Raw genomic sequence first — 17,329 nt, forward strand, 5'->3', positions numbered from 1 at the left:
TTATAAATTCAATAATAGTAAAATCTCCGTGATTCGAACTGTCTTTGTATTTTATGTCGTTGATAAATTAAAGATTTCATTACGAGTTTGGTTCAGAAATTCTAATTAAAAACAAATTTTTAAGGTAGTTTTGCAAATAATAATAATAAAAGTTATAGTAATTATTTACTTCAAAAAATGAAATGAAGTTTTTTGGTGGCCTCTGCATCAACTATTTTTAAAATATATATTTGAACATAAAATTATTGTCATTTTAATTTCAGACTATTTTGATCTCATTATTAATTATTGAGGTGATATCAACAATTTTTAATACCAACTCAGCATTTTCCATTACGTCATCAATATTTTTTGGTGAACATGCATCAACAATTTGGTGAAATTAAAATGTCTAAAATATTATTATTATTATTATTATTATTATTATTATAAAGTAGTAATTACTATATCAAAAGCAAAACTTGAAATATTTAGTTAACAAAAACTCGGATTAATGAGACATGCCAGTGGACAAAAAAATTATTTTCTCTATGAAATATGTACCTACAAATATCTGGTTATTATTACAAAATCTGATTTTAGCATTGAATATTGTTACAAAATAATCAACACTTCATTATTCTTTATCCAATAATTGTACGTATAGAAAGCTGGTTATGAAAGAAAAATTAAAATGTAGTTAAATTTGCTTGGTTATGAGGTTAATTATCTCAACCATTTGCTGTGTTGATCATGTTTTTATTTGATTCGAATAAGAAACGTCACCGAATAAAATATTTTTTATTTTAAATGTCAACGCAAAAAAGGAAACTCGAGACCTCAGCTTTTCCTTCACGTGACTCGAAATTATTTAACTCAAATAACTAAGTCATAATCTATAAAATAAATAAATAATAATTCCGTGACAGATACGAGGCATAAATGTGTGATCATTTCCAGTAGTACAGTACAAGGAAATTTTATGAATCTACTGTCCACAAAAGTTGTGCTCGATAGGAAATCATGATTAATTTCAAATTCTTTGATTTATTTGCATCAACCATTTCAAAAGCCACGCTAAAATTTCAATAATTAAAAATTTATTAAATGTTCCTTCAAATCAAATTCAACAAACTAAACATTTTGTGGGGAAAAAAAAAATCACGACGCATTTAATGGGCGGCAGAATTAATATATAAATTTAATATGAATCTTGTTATTGGAGCCAGCGATGTAATATTAACGAATAGATATAGACAAACAACAACATTCTTATTTGGCTTGCCCTGTTATTCCGTGCTTTGTCTTATTATTTTCGGTACGTCAATTATGAGACATTCTTATGGATTTACATCAATGAAAAATTAATAATTCATGCTTTGTCTTATTATTTTGAGTAGGTGTATAGTAGGGATTTACATCCATGCAAGGAGTTAGTCTTAATCATATTTGCAATTAAAATAATATTTTTATATAAAAAGTAAAAAATTTCAAGGATAGAGATGGATTTACAAAATTGCCCGAGCTATTTACAAGTGCTTTTGTTATTTATTTTTGTATCCCCTATCAAGTGCAAGTAGATTGCCAAACTTCCTATGCATATATTTTAATCAATCATCGAAAAAGTTGGTTATAGTTCTAAATCAATCATCAAGCGATTGACTTTTATTAGTTTCACAAATACGAGCATAATTTGTTTCCTAGGATCATTTTTACGACCACTAGACCATATTCAGAGGTCACAAAATGTCCTCTTTATCTTGTCCCATGATTGTAAAGAAATCTGGAAAATGAGAGGTAACGGACATAATGTTAACAAAGAAACTTAAATATTTATACATAGCCACTCAAATCCATTTCTTGATACATTGAAATAACCATAATTTCTCACATAATTTTAATCAAAAGATTGAACAAATTTCAAGAATTCTCAGAAAGAAGAAGCGCAAGCACCGAGCTGCTGACTGCTGGTCAATTCAGAACATGGCCATGGGCTAACTTCGACAGCAGCTCCACTCACATCAGAGCACTGCCATGGAAGATTTCTCGAACCCGGGGATCCACGGAGATTTATATTCGAAAGACAGATCCCAGTAAATGGTGCATTCTTCAGCCCGTGAATCAAACCGGGTTGCAGAACCTTCTCGCCCCACACGTCCTTGATCGTAATGTCTTTCAAAGTTGGAAGAGCATTCGGATTATAGTTCTCGTCAGGGTGGTCTCCAACATCGCCCGAGATCTTGATCCCCTTTCGTGCATTCTCTATGTAAATGTTGGAGAAAGTGATGTTTCGTATAGTTCCTCCTCGGCCTACATTGGTTTTCAAATGGATTCCGACTCCCATATTAAATAGATTTATGTGCTCTGCTAAAACGTCTTGAACTCCACCGGAGGTTTCACTTCCAACAGCAATTCCGGCAAATGGTGATGAACCAGTTACTCGTCTAATTGTTATACCTTGACTAGGGCGATTATAAGCGATTCCGTATTCATCCCACCCACTCTTCACTGCCACAAGGTCATCTCCTGTCGATATGTATGAGTCCTCGATGCATACATGGGAGCTCGAGTCTATATCAGTAAATAGCCAAAAAAAAAGATAATATAGAATATCAGTCATTTTTCATGTATAATAAATATACCACGAAAGAAATACTCCCCCTCATAAAAAACATTCCTTGACACAACTTACCTGGATCGATTCCATCAGTGTTGGGAGAGTCTGCAGGAGCCAGGATGGTAACGTATTGAATGACAACATTGCTGACAATAGCAAAAAAAATGACTTAAACCAGATGCTCTGTTTTACCGTTTCAAGGTTCCAACTTTAAACCGAAATAAAAGGCCAGAAGGGATAACAAAATTACTTGGCACGACAATACATAAGCTTTAGGACAACTGTCTCGATATTCTTCAGTGGATTAAAACTAAATCACATACAATCACTAGCGCAGTAAGACAAATACCCATACCTGCAATACACGGGGTGTATGTTCCAAAAGGGCGAGTTCTTGAAAATAACATTGGAAATTGTTATACTTCTGGAGTTCATCAATTCAACGAGGTTAGGCCTAGTAAACTGAAGTGTTCTTTGCCTCCACATATTCCACCAGACTTCACCTTGACCGTCAATCGTCCCATTTTCACCTAAAAAAGTAAATAAATGAGCAATGGTTGAACAAAAACTAAAATGTTCCTTTACAAAATATAAAACAGAAGGGTGACAGCATTTTGTTTATTTAGTCCTTCAGATGATTCCACTCATACTGACCTGTGATTATCACATCATGTAGCCCATCGCCATGGATGAAGCTCATATACCTTCCCCCAGGCAGTTCTCTTCCTCTTCCATAAGAAGGCAAGGGATTTATCAACGGCCATTGATCGGTATCCTAAAGCATTGAGAATGAAAACAAGGTGAGAGATTCACCCCATATGTGTAAGAATAATAAAGGATGAGTAGAAGAAATGATAACATTGGTTTAGACATACAAACACAATAAAGTTCAGAAGTCTCATTATCGTAAACACGCAATCTTATACTAATTTAATATATAACAGACTCAAAGCTATAACTAAAAATTTAACAGATGACGGAATCTAGCACACGCATGCAGTATCACCATTGCACATTTAAGACCATGCATTCAATGTATGCGTGAATAGTTAGCAGAAGCTATGCTAATACGACATCATTGTTTAGATTTTCCAAACGTATGAACAAAAATTTGACCTTTCATAACAAAGGTGACTTATCCATGTTGTCTTACCCAAGGACATAGAGAGAAAGTGAGCAGAAACAGTCACATATTTCTATCGCATTTTACCATATCTACGTATAATCCTGTGATAAGCTACACCCAACATAATATGATATTTCACTCTCTATACTCATTTTCTAGCTCCTCCAATAATCTTTATACAGTTCAGATATTTACTATTTTTTAAAAAATATATTATCATGTTGTCCACTAGATAGCTAGCAGGCCATGATGCATTGATTAAGTAGAAAAAGGAATAAATATAGTGATAATTTGATTGTTCGTCGCCGTAGTAAATAGACGAGAAAATAGAATTTCTCTCCAGCATCTCTTCCAAGGTGATGTTCCAATATCTTCATCTTCTTTCTTTTATCACTTAGGAGCCGTGTGAGATGAAAGTCTCATGCACGGTTTTGAAACTCCCAATTCTCTAGCAAATATAGCCCTTTTCATCATTTCTTCGCATGTACCCGCAGTAGCATTCAAGTAATGCCCTTTGACTTGCTCCTACGGAACCAAGGTCGAAAAGATTGAGAAAATCAGTCATTCACAACCACTAATGAAGGATTCCTCGAAAAGTTAAGGAGTCCTACTCATGGTGACTTAGTTGAATTGGGCGAAGCTGTACTCACTTACGATCAACATCTTGTGAAGTTCTTCTTGAACGAATCTATTTCTATGTAAAAATAGAACATCTTGTGAACGTCTTTGTTAAGGTGATCAATATTTGACAATAATATGCTCAAGCCAGCTCCTCGGCCCGCACCCCTCCTTTGATGTGCCCCCTAACATCTCATTCAACGCCATTCAATCCCAAAATCATGTAATAGCCTCTTATACCAACTCAACGTCACTCCATTAAAATCTCATGAATCAACATGCATATTGACCCAGTCAAGTTTTCCATCAGAACTTTAATCACATCGTCCTTGTATGTTCATTCATGAAAACCAACTCATCTAATAAACTGATCAAAATTATCGACATGTATAACTTAGATTAGATAATTGGAGGAACCAGAAACGTGATGCATAGGCAAAACAGAAAATTAAAAATATTTTAAAATAACACCAGGGGAAAACCATTTGCTTCTTTTTTAAAAAAAAAATCTAAAAAGAAGGGCGTAATCGGTTCCAGCTTATTTCCCTCTCACTTCACCAGTATCTTACAACTTACCGGCATAACCACTCGCACATCAATTAATTTCACTTTGGCGTAGCCGCGTAGGAGTATGCAGATTGGTTATGGGATCACAAGTTCAAAATCCTAAGGTACATAACTCTATATAATTCTTAAGCTGGTCTCCCGTGCTTAATATCACACATTTGTTGCCTAATGCCCGACCAATTAGTGTGTGAGTGTGTGTGTGTCTTAATATTAACTTCTGGCATATGATTCACATCTTCCACTTGGGGGCATGTTAGGGCACAGTGTTATTGTTTGAAATCGCAAAGGGAACTTGATGATAGAGAGGCTTTTTCCCACAACAAAATCCTTAACAATCCCAGAAACAATTTAACGAAATATTCTTACTTCAAAATTTTAACTATCAAGACGACAGTAACTATTCCAATGAGATTATGAAAAGGAGAACATTTGTATACCGTTGTAGCTTTGATAACAGCATTTCTAGCCAAGAACAGAGTCATGTGGCTGGTGAGATTAAAGGGTCCTGTTAAAAACTCTCCAGCAGGAACATAAAGTAGAGAGCCACCCGGCCTCCCCAAATGCTGGATTCGGTAAATTGCCTCCTGAAAAGCTTTCGTGTTCAAAGTCACTCCATCCCCAACAGCACCAAAATCCTCTAGCGATATGACATCGCTTCGGTACCTGATTGGTACAATTCCCGAGCATGTAACCCACTCGGCATTGGCAAATCTAGAGCAATTTATCAACAGAGATATAACCCCAAAGGACAGCAAAGTCGAAACAGCAAATGCAAACGGGTGCTGCTGCATTTTGAACTGGTTCTTGATTCTGTTTCCCGAATTCTTTGCAAATCTGGGGGTCGAAACTTGTAAGTGGATTTAGTGAAGAAAGGACACGAGGGTTCCAAGAAAAAATATTTCTTAATCAAAGTGGAGTAGGATTAAGCTCAGTCGAATGGGCGGAAAGGGATGATTTGTGTATAATGCGTCACTAAAGCTCAGATTTTTGTAACTATTTTGTGATTAAGCCAACTGTTAAGAGTATACGACAGAAAAATTCAGCAATTCTCCGCTTCAAGAAACGCAACACAGCGGAAAAATCTGAAAAACTGCATGCTCCATCAAAGATTCAAATAATTAAAAAAAATGAGATCTTGAAATGATACAAAGAGAAAACTCCAAACAAAGATCTCCCGAAATGATTAGACCAAATCTGCAATTAAAAAAATGAAAACAATCACCACAACTCCAATCATAAAGCATAAATGGCTACAAAAAGTAGAAACTTGGTACTAAAACAGAAGAAGCAAAAGAAAACACAGGGAAGTGAACAAAAATACAGAAAGTGGTTCAAACACAAACAAACCCATTAAAGGTTACCCGCGGAGCTCTTCTTTGTCGTGAAGTAGCCGGGGTTCCAAATGGATAAAGAGAGTGGTCACCGAGAGGGGAGAGGGAAGGACCTTTTTATTATTACATTATAAATATATTTTATAATAGATCAGAAGAAAAAGGGGAGACAAAAACTAATAGTTAATTAACGGATAACTTTTGCTTTCGACCCATGTCCCCCCTCGGTGTGGGCAAATGCTACGATAAACATTTAAAATTTTGCCCGTAAAGTAGTTGTTTTTACTTTTTTGAATTTTAGAATTTTGATCATTAACAGTTTTTAGTTATTTTACATGAAGAATTGATATGATCGCCATAATCCTTATGTCAACATCACGGGGGAAAAAAAAACTTGAGCTTGAGATTATTAAATCATTTGTTTTTTCCAAAATTGTTTTTTCATAAAATTTGCAGAAATTGTAGAAAATATAAATAAAAAAAAAAGTTATTGAGGTTCACAAATCACCATAGCATGTGGCGTCTGGCCCTTACTGGCCTGAATTATGGAACAGATGCACGTGCTTGCCAAATGCCAGGCCATTTCATTCATTAACATCATTCATTAAATTGTGACTTCTATACCACAATTATTTGCTCGAATTTTACATATATATCAACTAAAAATTAATAATAATATATCAAAAAATAATAATAATAATAATTTAAAACAATAGTTTCAATAATAATAACAATAATAGTCATAATAAAATAAATACGTATATATATATTTCGAGAGTCGCTAATATCTATAATGAAAAATAATAATTTTTTATATAAAATGTAATATTTTTTTCATGAGTCAAATCAAATAAGAGGTATGTCTCGCAAAATCGACATTAAAAATCGTCTCATATAATTTTTTTTAAGTAAAAGACATGTCCTAATTAATTAAACTCAATTTATATTTGAACATATTTGAGTTTCAATAATTCACTTTCAGTATTTTCCAAACACCATTCCGGAATCCGGTATGATTTGTATCAACTTGATAAGTTCAAAATTATTACAAAATATACATGCTTATAAATAAAGTTATAGTAAAGCAAAGTACACTTGGTCCCATGTGGCATGTGTAAAGACCTAAATATCCTCATGTCCAGCCCAGAAGTTGTAAATAAGTTTGTTGGACATTAAATAACAATGTTTGAATACAGACATTTTTTATAGATAGACGATATATGATAATAGAGTTGTTAATGGGTCGGACGGTTCATTCACGGGCCAAAGCCCATATTGGGCTCATCAAACTAAACCCAATTAAAGAGTCGAACCTTATGGACCAAAATATTAGCTGGGTTCATATTAACCCGGAATCCCATCGAGGCCCGGTATATACAAACATATTTTCTGTTTTTTTTAAAAAGAAAATCAAAATTTGATTGGTCATTCAATATTAAAAAAAACTATTGTATGAAATTCTAACCTTTTTAAAAAGTGATAAAATTCATTGCTTTCGCGTCAAAAGATTTCCTGCAATATGTAAATTGTTACCAAAAATAATTAAATTTCAAAATAGAATTATTAAGCTTTACATTTACATGTATTAAAACTAAACATCCAGGTATGGTTTTTCAAGAAACGAGGGAAGGCCATGTAGTCGGTGGCCCGACCCGAATAAGTGGAGCCCGATTGGGGAAATTGACAGTCAACTCACAGTGCACGTATTGAAGTAGAAAGCTTTGCATTTGAATGTGAATATTCAGCTTAAGCTTAAGCTTGAGGATGAAGTTGTGTTTTTAATCCCCAAACAACAGCACATGCCTCCATTTTCATCTCCCCTTCGTAAAGAACATGCAAGACCTGTAATTTATGTTTTTAGTCCCAATAATATCATAAACACGACAGCATTTATTAGTATCTGCCCATTTTTCTGTACCATTTCCCCCCTCATCTCTCCATATATACTCTGTCTTTCACCCTTCCCTCTCGCCCAATCTCAATCTTTTTCTTCCTTCTATGCTCGTTCTTGAGTTTATCTCCAGTTTCAACGAATGTTTGAGCAGCACATTTGAGTTTAAACTTTTTTTCCCGGTTGTTTTTATAAGTTTTTGTTTGAGGTTTTGATGGAGAAATCCTCGGGGCTCTGTTTTTCGATGGCTCCTCTGTTTTTGGTGCTTTGGGTTCTCCTTCCTCCTCCGGCATTGGCTGTCCATGACTATGGCCAGGCTCTCAGCAAGAGTATTCTTTTCTTTGAAGCTCAAAGATCTGGCTACTTGCCCAGTAACCAAAGAGTTAAATGGAGAGGTCATTCTGGGCTCAACGATGGAAAAATCAGTGGCGTGAGTTTTTTTTCCCTTCATTTTCATACCAAATCTTGTACTTGCACAATTCTGGTTTTTCGTTTGTGAACCCTGAATCGTTGCAGGTGGATCTGGTGGGAGGATACTACGATGCCGGGGACAACGTTAAATTCGGTTTGCCGATGGCATTCACCGTTACGATGATGTCTTGGAGCGTGATAGAATATGGAAGGCAAATGGGTAAGAGTGGGGAACTTGGGCACGCCATTGAGGCCATCAAATGGGGCACTGATTACTTCATTAAAGCTCACCCCCAACCTTATATCCTCTACGGAGAGGTAAACCACTAGTGTGGCAGCAATGTTGTAATCATATGCTATAATCTGTTTCATTACTGAAAATGGACCCTTGGGATGACTGATCATGCTAAAAAATCTTACAATGCAGTATATTTTCAATGTCATTTTTTTGGTTAAGTGAAGGTGGGAGATGGAAACACAGACCACAGCTGCTGGCAGAGGCCAGAGGACATGACCACCTCAAGAGCTGCTTACAAGATCGACCCGAGCCACCCGGGATCCGACCTCGCGGGCGAGACAGCCGCCGCCATGGCCGCCGCCTCCATCGTCTTCCGCCGCTACAATCCTTCCTACTCGGCGGAGCTCCTCAAACACGCGTACCAGGTAACGAAATTTGATTCCAGGATGGCAGTAATTAGGTGGTCACGCGAGGGTGGTTGGTGTCGGTGCACTGTAGCAGTTGGTGCCCACATTTATTACAAAAAATCTTCAGGGATTCTCTTCTCATATCTCTCTGTTATTTATTGATGCTATATTTAAGTATCAGCCGGTGGGCTCATGCATGGATAACAAAGCTTGCTATTTTAAGGAAGAATTAAGGAGATATGTTTTCTATATTCCCAATTTGCTTTAAACTTGTTGATCTCTCTGTTGGTTACAGCTATTTGATTTTGCGGACAAGTACAGGGGAAAATATGACAGTAGCATCACAATAGCTCGGAAATATTATCGATCTATTAGCGGATATGCTGTATGTGATCCCATCCCTTCATCAATGCTACTCTACTAATTAAAAAGATTCCATTTTTATTGATTTTTTGGACATATGATTGAATAATATGGGGCAGGATGAACTGTTGTGGGCAGCTGCATGGCTGTACAAGGCAACACATAATGAGTACTACTTGAATTACTTGGGAGACAATGGTGATTCGCTTGGAGGAACTTATTGGGCCATGACTGAATTTGGTTGGGATGTAAAGTATGCGGGTGTTCAAACCCTTGTCGCTAAGGTTACTCATAAATTACTTTTCAAGATTTTGGATATAAACTTAGATGAGTTATATAACTAATCAAGATGCGGATTGTGTTTTTGCAGCTTCTGATGGCAGGGAAAGGTGGAAGACATACTTCTGTTTTTGAGGGTTATCGGGAGAAGGCCGAGTTCTTCATGTGTTCCTGCCTGGGGAAGGGGACGCACAACGTTCAAAGGACGCCTGGAGGGCTCTTATTTAGGCAAAGATGGAACAACATGCAGTTTGTGACCAGTGCTACATATCTCATGACTGTATACTCAGACTATCTCGCGTCAGCTGGCAAATCTCTCAAATGTTCATCTGGCTACGTCTCGCCCTCCGAGCTTTTCTCCTTTGCCAAATCTCAGGTGCGTGTTTATATATGTGCTAACATCATTCGCCACTTTGATATCCATTTCCACTTGAGATCTTGTTTGTTGTGGTGTCAGGTGGACTACATTCTTGGAGATAACCCCCGAGCGACGAGTTACATGGTCGGATACGGAAACAATTATCCTAGACAAGTGCACCACAGGGCTTCCTCCATCGTGTCTTTTAAGGTTGATCCTTCGTTTGTTAGCTGCAGGGGAGGCTATTCCACATGGTATAAGAGAAAGGGAAGTGACCCCAATCTTCTTACCGGTGCCGTTGTTGGAGGACCTGATGCTTACGACAATTTCGCCGATCAAAGGGACGATTATGAACAAACTGAGCCTGCTACTTACAACAATGCTCCACTTCTCGGCGTGCTAGCCAGGCTACATGGCGGTCATGGTGGCTATAACCAGCTCCTTCCAGGTTTTTTCACTGCATCCAAAGACTTTCTTGATACTAAGTTTACGAAAAAAGTGGCGAGTTTAATGTTTTTTGGCTTTTGTGATCCTAGTCGAGCTGCCTCCACTCAAACCAATAGTCAATATCCCAACTCCAGTAGCAAAGCCTGTTATAGGTCCATTTCCAGGTACCATTCTACACATCCATTGTTTCCTGCAATAGACAGGCGAAATCGTCTTTCTTGGATTGGATATTAAACCCAACAACCCCATTTGCAGGTTCATCAGCCAAGCCAATTGGTATCAATCAAAAGCTTACAACTTCATGGATACAGAAGGGAGTGACTTACCACAGATATTCCGCAACAATCACCAACAAATCTCCCAAAAACTTGAAGACTCTGAGACTCCATATTTCCAAGCTCTATGGTCCGATATGGGGTCTTGCAAAGTCTGGTAGTTCGTACTTATTCCCTGAATGGATCAACTCTTTGGCACCTGGAAAAAGCCTTGAATTCGTTTACATTCACTCGGCTTCTCCAGCAAAGGTCTTGGTATCAAGCTATATTCTTGTCTAACCAGTGTTATATATACTCCACTCGGTTTCTAATCCGGTTCTGTGATCAAGAATTGTGCAGCTATACAAGACAGTGATCAAGAATTCGACATTTCTTTTTTTCTATAGTTTCTGTGAATTTGAATTGCCTGTTGATTTGTGATCTCGGTCGGGCAACGTCGAAACGGGAGACGAAAGGAGAGAAGAGACGATCTAAGACACAAGTGCTCATCCTCTTTCTTCTTCACTTCTTCTGCCCTATAGAATGTGTATCCAGACAGTACTGGAATATACCATGAAAATGTGAGAATGAGAAGTCAAAAGTCTTGTTGATTTGTACTTTATGGCAAGCCTGAGAATTCCTATGTTGCCATTATTTGTGTCTGACGATGTTGCATGCATGTTTCACATGATTCTTGTTTGAGCAAAATAACTAGTGCTTTTTGTTGACCTTGTTATAACATTCTTAATTATATATAGCAAAGTTACATGTTTGCAGATAAATAAGAGAGCAAAAGCAAATAAACAACTGATCTGATCGAAAGTCCACATTTATTAAAAACTCGTCATAACTCCTACAACTCCTACTTTACAAAAACGAACTGTAACAAAGAAACCGAATCCAAGTCAAAGACTTGGAAAACTTTTAACATTCAACTCTAAAAGCTACCAAAACAAAATAATAACAATAAATAAATAAAATTACAGGCAACAGCAAAAGGCAAACGAACACAAGTTTATTCGAAAAAAAAAAAGACAAATCGCAAACGAAAGTTGATACAGATCATTCAGTTCAACTGCACAACTATGACGCTGATGTTGTCTCTACTTCCTCTGGCAATGGCCACCTCGGCCAATGCCGCCGCCGCCGCCTGAGCACCGGTTCCATCGCTCCACATCCCACCTAGACAGTTCTTCACGACTTGACAGGCGACCCTGTTGCACAAGACATCCCAGAGGCCATCTGTGGCTATTATGAGGAAGTCGTCCGACTCTGTTCTTTTGGTGACCATGACCTCAGGCTCCGATATTACATACGGTTTCAGAGAGTAATCACCTGTGATATGGGATCATACATTTGGATCAATAAACTTGAAGCAAGAATATGACTACACATTTTTTTGATACGCTGCGCACCCCATAAGTGAGCGTCACCTCAACGGTGGATATGGTGTCGACAACATATCAAAACTCTTTTAAGTATATATATATAAAGATTTTTGGCCATCTTATACCTAAGGATCTTGAAGTGGCAAGAACTCCTTGTACACGCCAGCCGTTCCAGTTTAAGATGTTTCCTCCTGCGGCTTCTATTCTCTGCTTCTCATCTGGTCGGTCCGGCTGATATAATCCCAATTTAAAAATATATATATATTATATGAACACATAATAAAATATGAATATCCGGTCTACCAATCATGAAACTAAATATCAAAAAATATTATAATATGAATCTTTGGAAACATAATAGACGGGACATTACTTTCAAGTGAAATGTTCATCTTTTAAGGATGGAACTTATAAAGGTAACATGTCACATTGGAGCGAAATTAATTAAGGTGGCCTCCTTAAATTTAGTTAAAAGTTTCTAAATGACTGCCAATATAATTCATTACTATAAAATTTACAATTATTATTTACATCGTAAAGCGTGTAGCATGTAATAAGCTGTTTGGAAGTATCTTCGACCATTTCAACGTAAAAGATATTCTACATTTCATGCAATATCTCGTTGTGAAATAAAAAATGTTGTAAAAACAAGGATCGAGAGAAAATTATTAAAAAAATATATCATTACTTTAAATTTAAAAAATTAAATTAATTTTAAAATAAATAAATACAAAAAGAAGGAAACAGTGTCCGTGTGACCTTGTGATCCTTGGACAAAGGCACGGCAGCTCCACTCCGGCAGAGCACCGCCCTGGAATCTCCACAATTGGCCACCACAACCTCCTCCTTCCCCACCAGAACCACCAGCGCCGTCGACCCCATCTCCGCCGCATTCTCCTCCGCCGCAAACTCTTGATCCACACTCCTAAAACACTCCGCCATCACCTTCTCCCAATCAAATTCCTCCTCCAAAGGCGCCTTTTGGTCCATTATAAGCTTCTCCAAACAAATATGCATCCTCTCACAGCAACTCTCGGCCACCTCCGCACCGCCGTGCCCGTCGTAAACAGCAAAGAAAGCGTACTCCCCAGAAAACCCGACAGGCGGCGCCACCACCGCGGAATCCTCCATCACCCTCCGCCGCCCCATCACCGACACGTGCCCAAAAGCCAAGCCTTCATGAGTACTCTTCCTCTCCGACATCCCTTCTTCTGTATCCACAGAAGAATGGTGATTCTGAAATCCGTGGGCCTTCAAACTCAAAGACTTGAGGCGCTTGATCTGCAGCCGATTCCTACGGGCTCCACGTGTCCTTCTGACATGCAGAGAAGTCTCCTTGCCGCCGGAACCTGACGTCATATATTCAGAGTCATATTTTCGACTCATGCATGAAAAAACATTCGAAGCGGCATTGTACAAATGTGAGATGGTGTGGTATAAATATATAGAGCTACGTGTCTTTGTGGAGAGGAAGAGAATGGATGTTGGGAGAGCGACACGTAGAGCAAGGATTTTTTTGCTTAGCCGCTCTTGTTTTTTGTTTTTTGGTTTTTCTTAATTTCCATAAAAATATAAAAAAATTTCTTAGGGGTAATATTTCGTTTCATTTCAAATATTTTTAGAGGATAATTAAGTATATTTTTTTTGTTATTTAGATCGATGACAATATTCGTTATCTTTTGAAGCGGATTAGATAACCTCAAACTAACAAAATAGTCTGCAAAATACATTAATTATTATATTATATGAGATAAATGTACAACAAACTATTGATTTATGGCCAAGTTGTTCGAGTGGAACCTCTTTTAGGGTTTTTACTTATTTTTGAATCATTGATTTTATTTATAACAAGTATATTTATGATATAATATAAATCATAAAAAAAAAATTTTATAAAACGATAGCATTGGTCATTTTTGTGAGAAATATCTTTTATTATTTTTCATGTCAAAATTATTATTTTTATCATAAATATATAAGAGTTTCATGGATCTATTTTTAATTATAAATATATAGCTAGATTAATTTGTCTTTCGGATCCGTGACACCGGCTCCATATAAATTTATAGAAATGCAAATATAATATACAAAAAAATCATACAATCGCAATCTCGTACCGCCTCATCTTTCATTATTTCGGAAGCCGGCGGGCGAGTCCGTGAACAGGAAGAACAACCTCGTAATGGGTCAATTATGTAGATACAATGTACAACAGGATATTTAATATATATTTACATCAGTTGTGACTTGTGCAGAATACCTCTATTTTTTATATACCTGAAAAAACACGCACACACACACACAAGAATGCCTCAATTATATATAATATATATTACAGTCTTTACTGTATTAGTTTTCGCTGTTTCGGGGAAGTAGGTGCCACGGATCTATTTTCATGTGACGGATCAATTCGACTTAAATTTATAACTAAATTTAATATTCCAACATAAAAAATTAATATTTCTTACATCGAGTCTAATATATATAATTAAGACTATATCACAAAATTAACTATCAAGTCGTCTACTAAAAATTTTTGTATTTAATATTTGTGCATGTCATGCATGCTATCCGACTCATTCATATTTTTTCCAAGGCTTGACTTGTCGAAGTATAAAAGGATATAGAATGTGATGCTTAAATGTTTTTAACTGAAATCATAAATTTTCATCCTACAATATTTTATCTTTTGAAGTATTTGTATTTCCTAAACATTTATCTCTTTTTGCGGAGTACTTAAGTTTAGATAATTAGACTCTTGAATTTAAATATTTAAATCCATTAGATTTAATAATCATATTTATGTGAAGTTTTGTTATTATGTATTTAAATTAAAATAATTTTTTTACCAGTAAAGTAAAACATTCTTATTATTATTATGTGCTTTGTATTTGTATTTAATTATTTTGTTACAGAACAATGGGTTAGATTACGCTACCATTAGTCGTGGGGATCCTTCACATTTTTTTATGGAATTTGACATATGTATTGATGATCCAAAGGTTAACATTTGACCACATCATCAGAGAAATACTCCAAATATAGCATAGAATGTTCCATTTATAATGTTGCAAAATAAAAAACCGGAGTTGGTCATGTTGATAAGGTTTCGGTGTATAACATTTTTTATAATATTTTACTTCAACCCGGTCCGAACCAACCAATCTACCATAATTGACATCCTTACCCTATTTTATAAGTTCAAACCATCTTAGAAAATTTGTAACTAATATATAAATATTATATATTATATCTTAATAAATATTTATTTTTCTTTGTTTATATTTTTAAATTTTTAGATGATCCTATCATTCATAAAATAAAAATTTTTATGAAAATACTTCATTTGTCCCGATTATATAGTCCTATTTTTTTCACACAGATTAAAAAAAAATATTGGGAAAACAAATTTTATACAAACTTTTTATTTTATCTCTATTTAATGTATTAAAAAATATTATTAAATATGGTATACGACTATATATTTGGAACAAATAAAAAAGAAACGTGGACTATATAATTGAGATGGATTGGAGTATATTCTTAAAAGTTTTTAAAATAATATTCTCAATATATTTTACACAAAACTTATCTAACACAACAAAATAATAATAATATATGTACATGTATCTCAATATATACATGTAGACAAATACACGCAGTAAAAATTAAAAACACCATTTTTCTTGGAATGTTATTCTCAACAGAAACCAAGGTGTTCCATAAGATTTTGGTCCCCCTCGATATATGTTTCATCAATTATATAAGTAGTTTAGATATTTTTCACCATATCTTATATCTTTCTTTCTATATAACATAAAGCCAACAATATTTGGTGGCAGAAGCAAATTCAAATTAATAAAAAAAAAATTTAAAAAAAAGGGAAAAGAAAAGCAGATGCAACTTTGATATATATATTTTTAGTATGATTTATAAATATATATTTTTAAAAAAAAAAACTACATAAAAAAATAATTCAAAGGCTCCCATTATTCACCTTCCTTTTATCAATTTCATTTCATACTTGATTAGAAATTGGATTGGAAAGTTTGAAACGAACAATCTAGATCAACCACTTCGAAAAATTATTATTTTCTTTCCCAATAAATAACTTATTAAAGCAGGGTCCCACTCGTTCCTAGGATGCAGATCTTTTATGGACATATCGATGAAATAAGCAACGATCCCCATTTCGAAGACAATTTTTTGTGTCAAAAATTGAGATTTTTTTGGAGCACAAACCATAAAATTGTCGGTTAGCTAAATTAAACAATTGCAAAAAGTTAAGTTTATTTCGATTTTTAAGATGTGTTGAACTGTATTTTGAGATTTTTTTCCTATCTTATTTGACTTAAATCATAAAAAAATTTATTTATTTTTACATAAAAACACTTACGAGACGATCTCAAGATAAATATCTTATTTAGATCACCGATAAAAAATATTTTTTTTATTATAAATATGAACATAGTTATCACGTCACACTGAATAAAGATAAATAAAATCTTATCCGTACATCCAAAAAATTATCATCAATCGTGATGGTTTCAGGTTTGAATGTTTGAGAGGGGCGAAGGGTCGTCTGTTTGAGACTTGTCCCTTTCACATAGATATGAAGTACATTTGTCACCCAGATACATGTGCCATAAAAAACTTTTGTCCAAATCTTCCTTCACGTTCCCTTGCTAAAATTTGTCAGATAAAATATCTGAATGCACATACATTAATCCATATCCAAATTTAGATGAAATCAACATTTTTAAAAGAAATCAAAAAAATTGCACGAAACTAAATATTTATTCTACAATATACATCAAAGGGAGACTTCAGCTAAAGAAACACTGTAAAATTTGACATTTTTATTCGAAACCAATTAGAACATGAATGGTTTTTAAATCATTACGTTTCCGGGAATGCCATCGATGGTGTACAATGTTTAATCAAACTAAATGCAGTTAAATTAACACAAAATAAATAAAAAGAGCGCAATTCCGTTCTTTTCGTTTTGTAACACAGAAAATCAAGGAAAGCGGAGTAATAAAATGACATCATGAC

General features: G+C 35.2%; 3 protein-coding genes across 4 annotated transcripts; 1 reads left to right on the forward strand and 2 right to left on the reverse strand.

Moving 5' to 3' along the window:
• Positions 1–1,819: 1,819 nt before the first annotated feature.
• LOC140872727 (probable polygalacturonase) lies at positions 1,820–6,362 on the reverse strand. Its single transcript, XM_073275603.1, has 6 exons — positions 6,269–6,362; positions 5,345–6,101; positions 3,251–3,371; positions 2,952–3,126; positions 2,672–2,742; positions 1,820–2,550 (listed from the first exon to the last, which is right to left on the reverse strand). Exons 2-6 carry the CDS (start codon positions 5,696–5,698, stop codon positions 1,910–1,912), a joined length of 1,362 nt encoding a protein of 453 aa, XP_073131704.1. The 5' UTR covers positions 5,699–6,101; positions 6,269–6,362; the 3' UTR covers positions 1,820–1,909.
• A 1,865-nt stretch (positions 6,363–8,227) lies between these two features.
• LOC140872726 (endoglucanase 6-like) lies at positions 8,228–11,583 on the forward strand. Of its 2 annotated transcripts, XM_073275601.1 has the most exons (9): positions 8,228–8,559; positions 8,646–8,858; positions 9,003–9,203; positions 9,481–9,570; positions 9,668–9,832; positions 9,919–10,203; positions 10,285–10,633; positions 10,722–10,796; positions 10,888–11,583. In XM_073275601.1, the coding sequence occupies exons 1-9, from the start codon at positions 8,344–8,346 to the stop codon at positions 11,184–11,186; spliced, it is 1,893 nt and encodes a 630-aa protein (XP_073131702.1). In that variant the 5' UTR covers positions 8,228–8,343; the 3' UTR covers positions 11,187–11,583. The 2 variants fall into 2 exon arrangements, with proteins under 2 accessions (XP_073131702.1, XP_073131703.1); XM_073275602.1 differs by lacking the exon at positions 10,722–10,796 and having other exon boundaries at positions 10,285–10,720.
• A 369-nt stretch (positions 11,584–11,952) lies between these two features.
• On the reverse strand, positions 11,953–13,633 carry LOC140872761 (probable protein phosphatase 2C 8). Its single transcript, XM_073275645.1, has 3 exons — positions 13,034–13,633; positions 12,400–12,505; positions 11,953–12,221 (listed from the first exon to the last, which is right to left on the reverse strand). The coding sequence occupies exons 1-3, from the start codon at positions 13,631–13,633 to the stop codon at positions 11,953–11,955; spliced, it is 975 nt and encodes a 324-aa protein (XP_073131746.1).
• Positions 13,634–17,329: the final 3,696 nt, after the last annotated feature.

This window comes from Henckelia pumila, unplaced genomic scaffold, assembly GCF_033568475.1.
Source record: "Henckelia pumila isolate YLH828 unplaced genomic scaffold, ASM3356847v2 CTG_477:::fragment_1, whole genome shotgun sequence".
Classification (NCBI taxonomy): Eukaryota; Viridiplantae; Streptophyta; class Magnoliopsida; order Lamiales; family Gesneriaceae; genus Henckelia; species Henckelia pumila.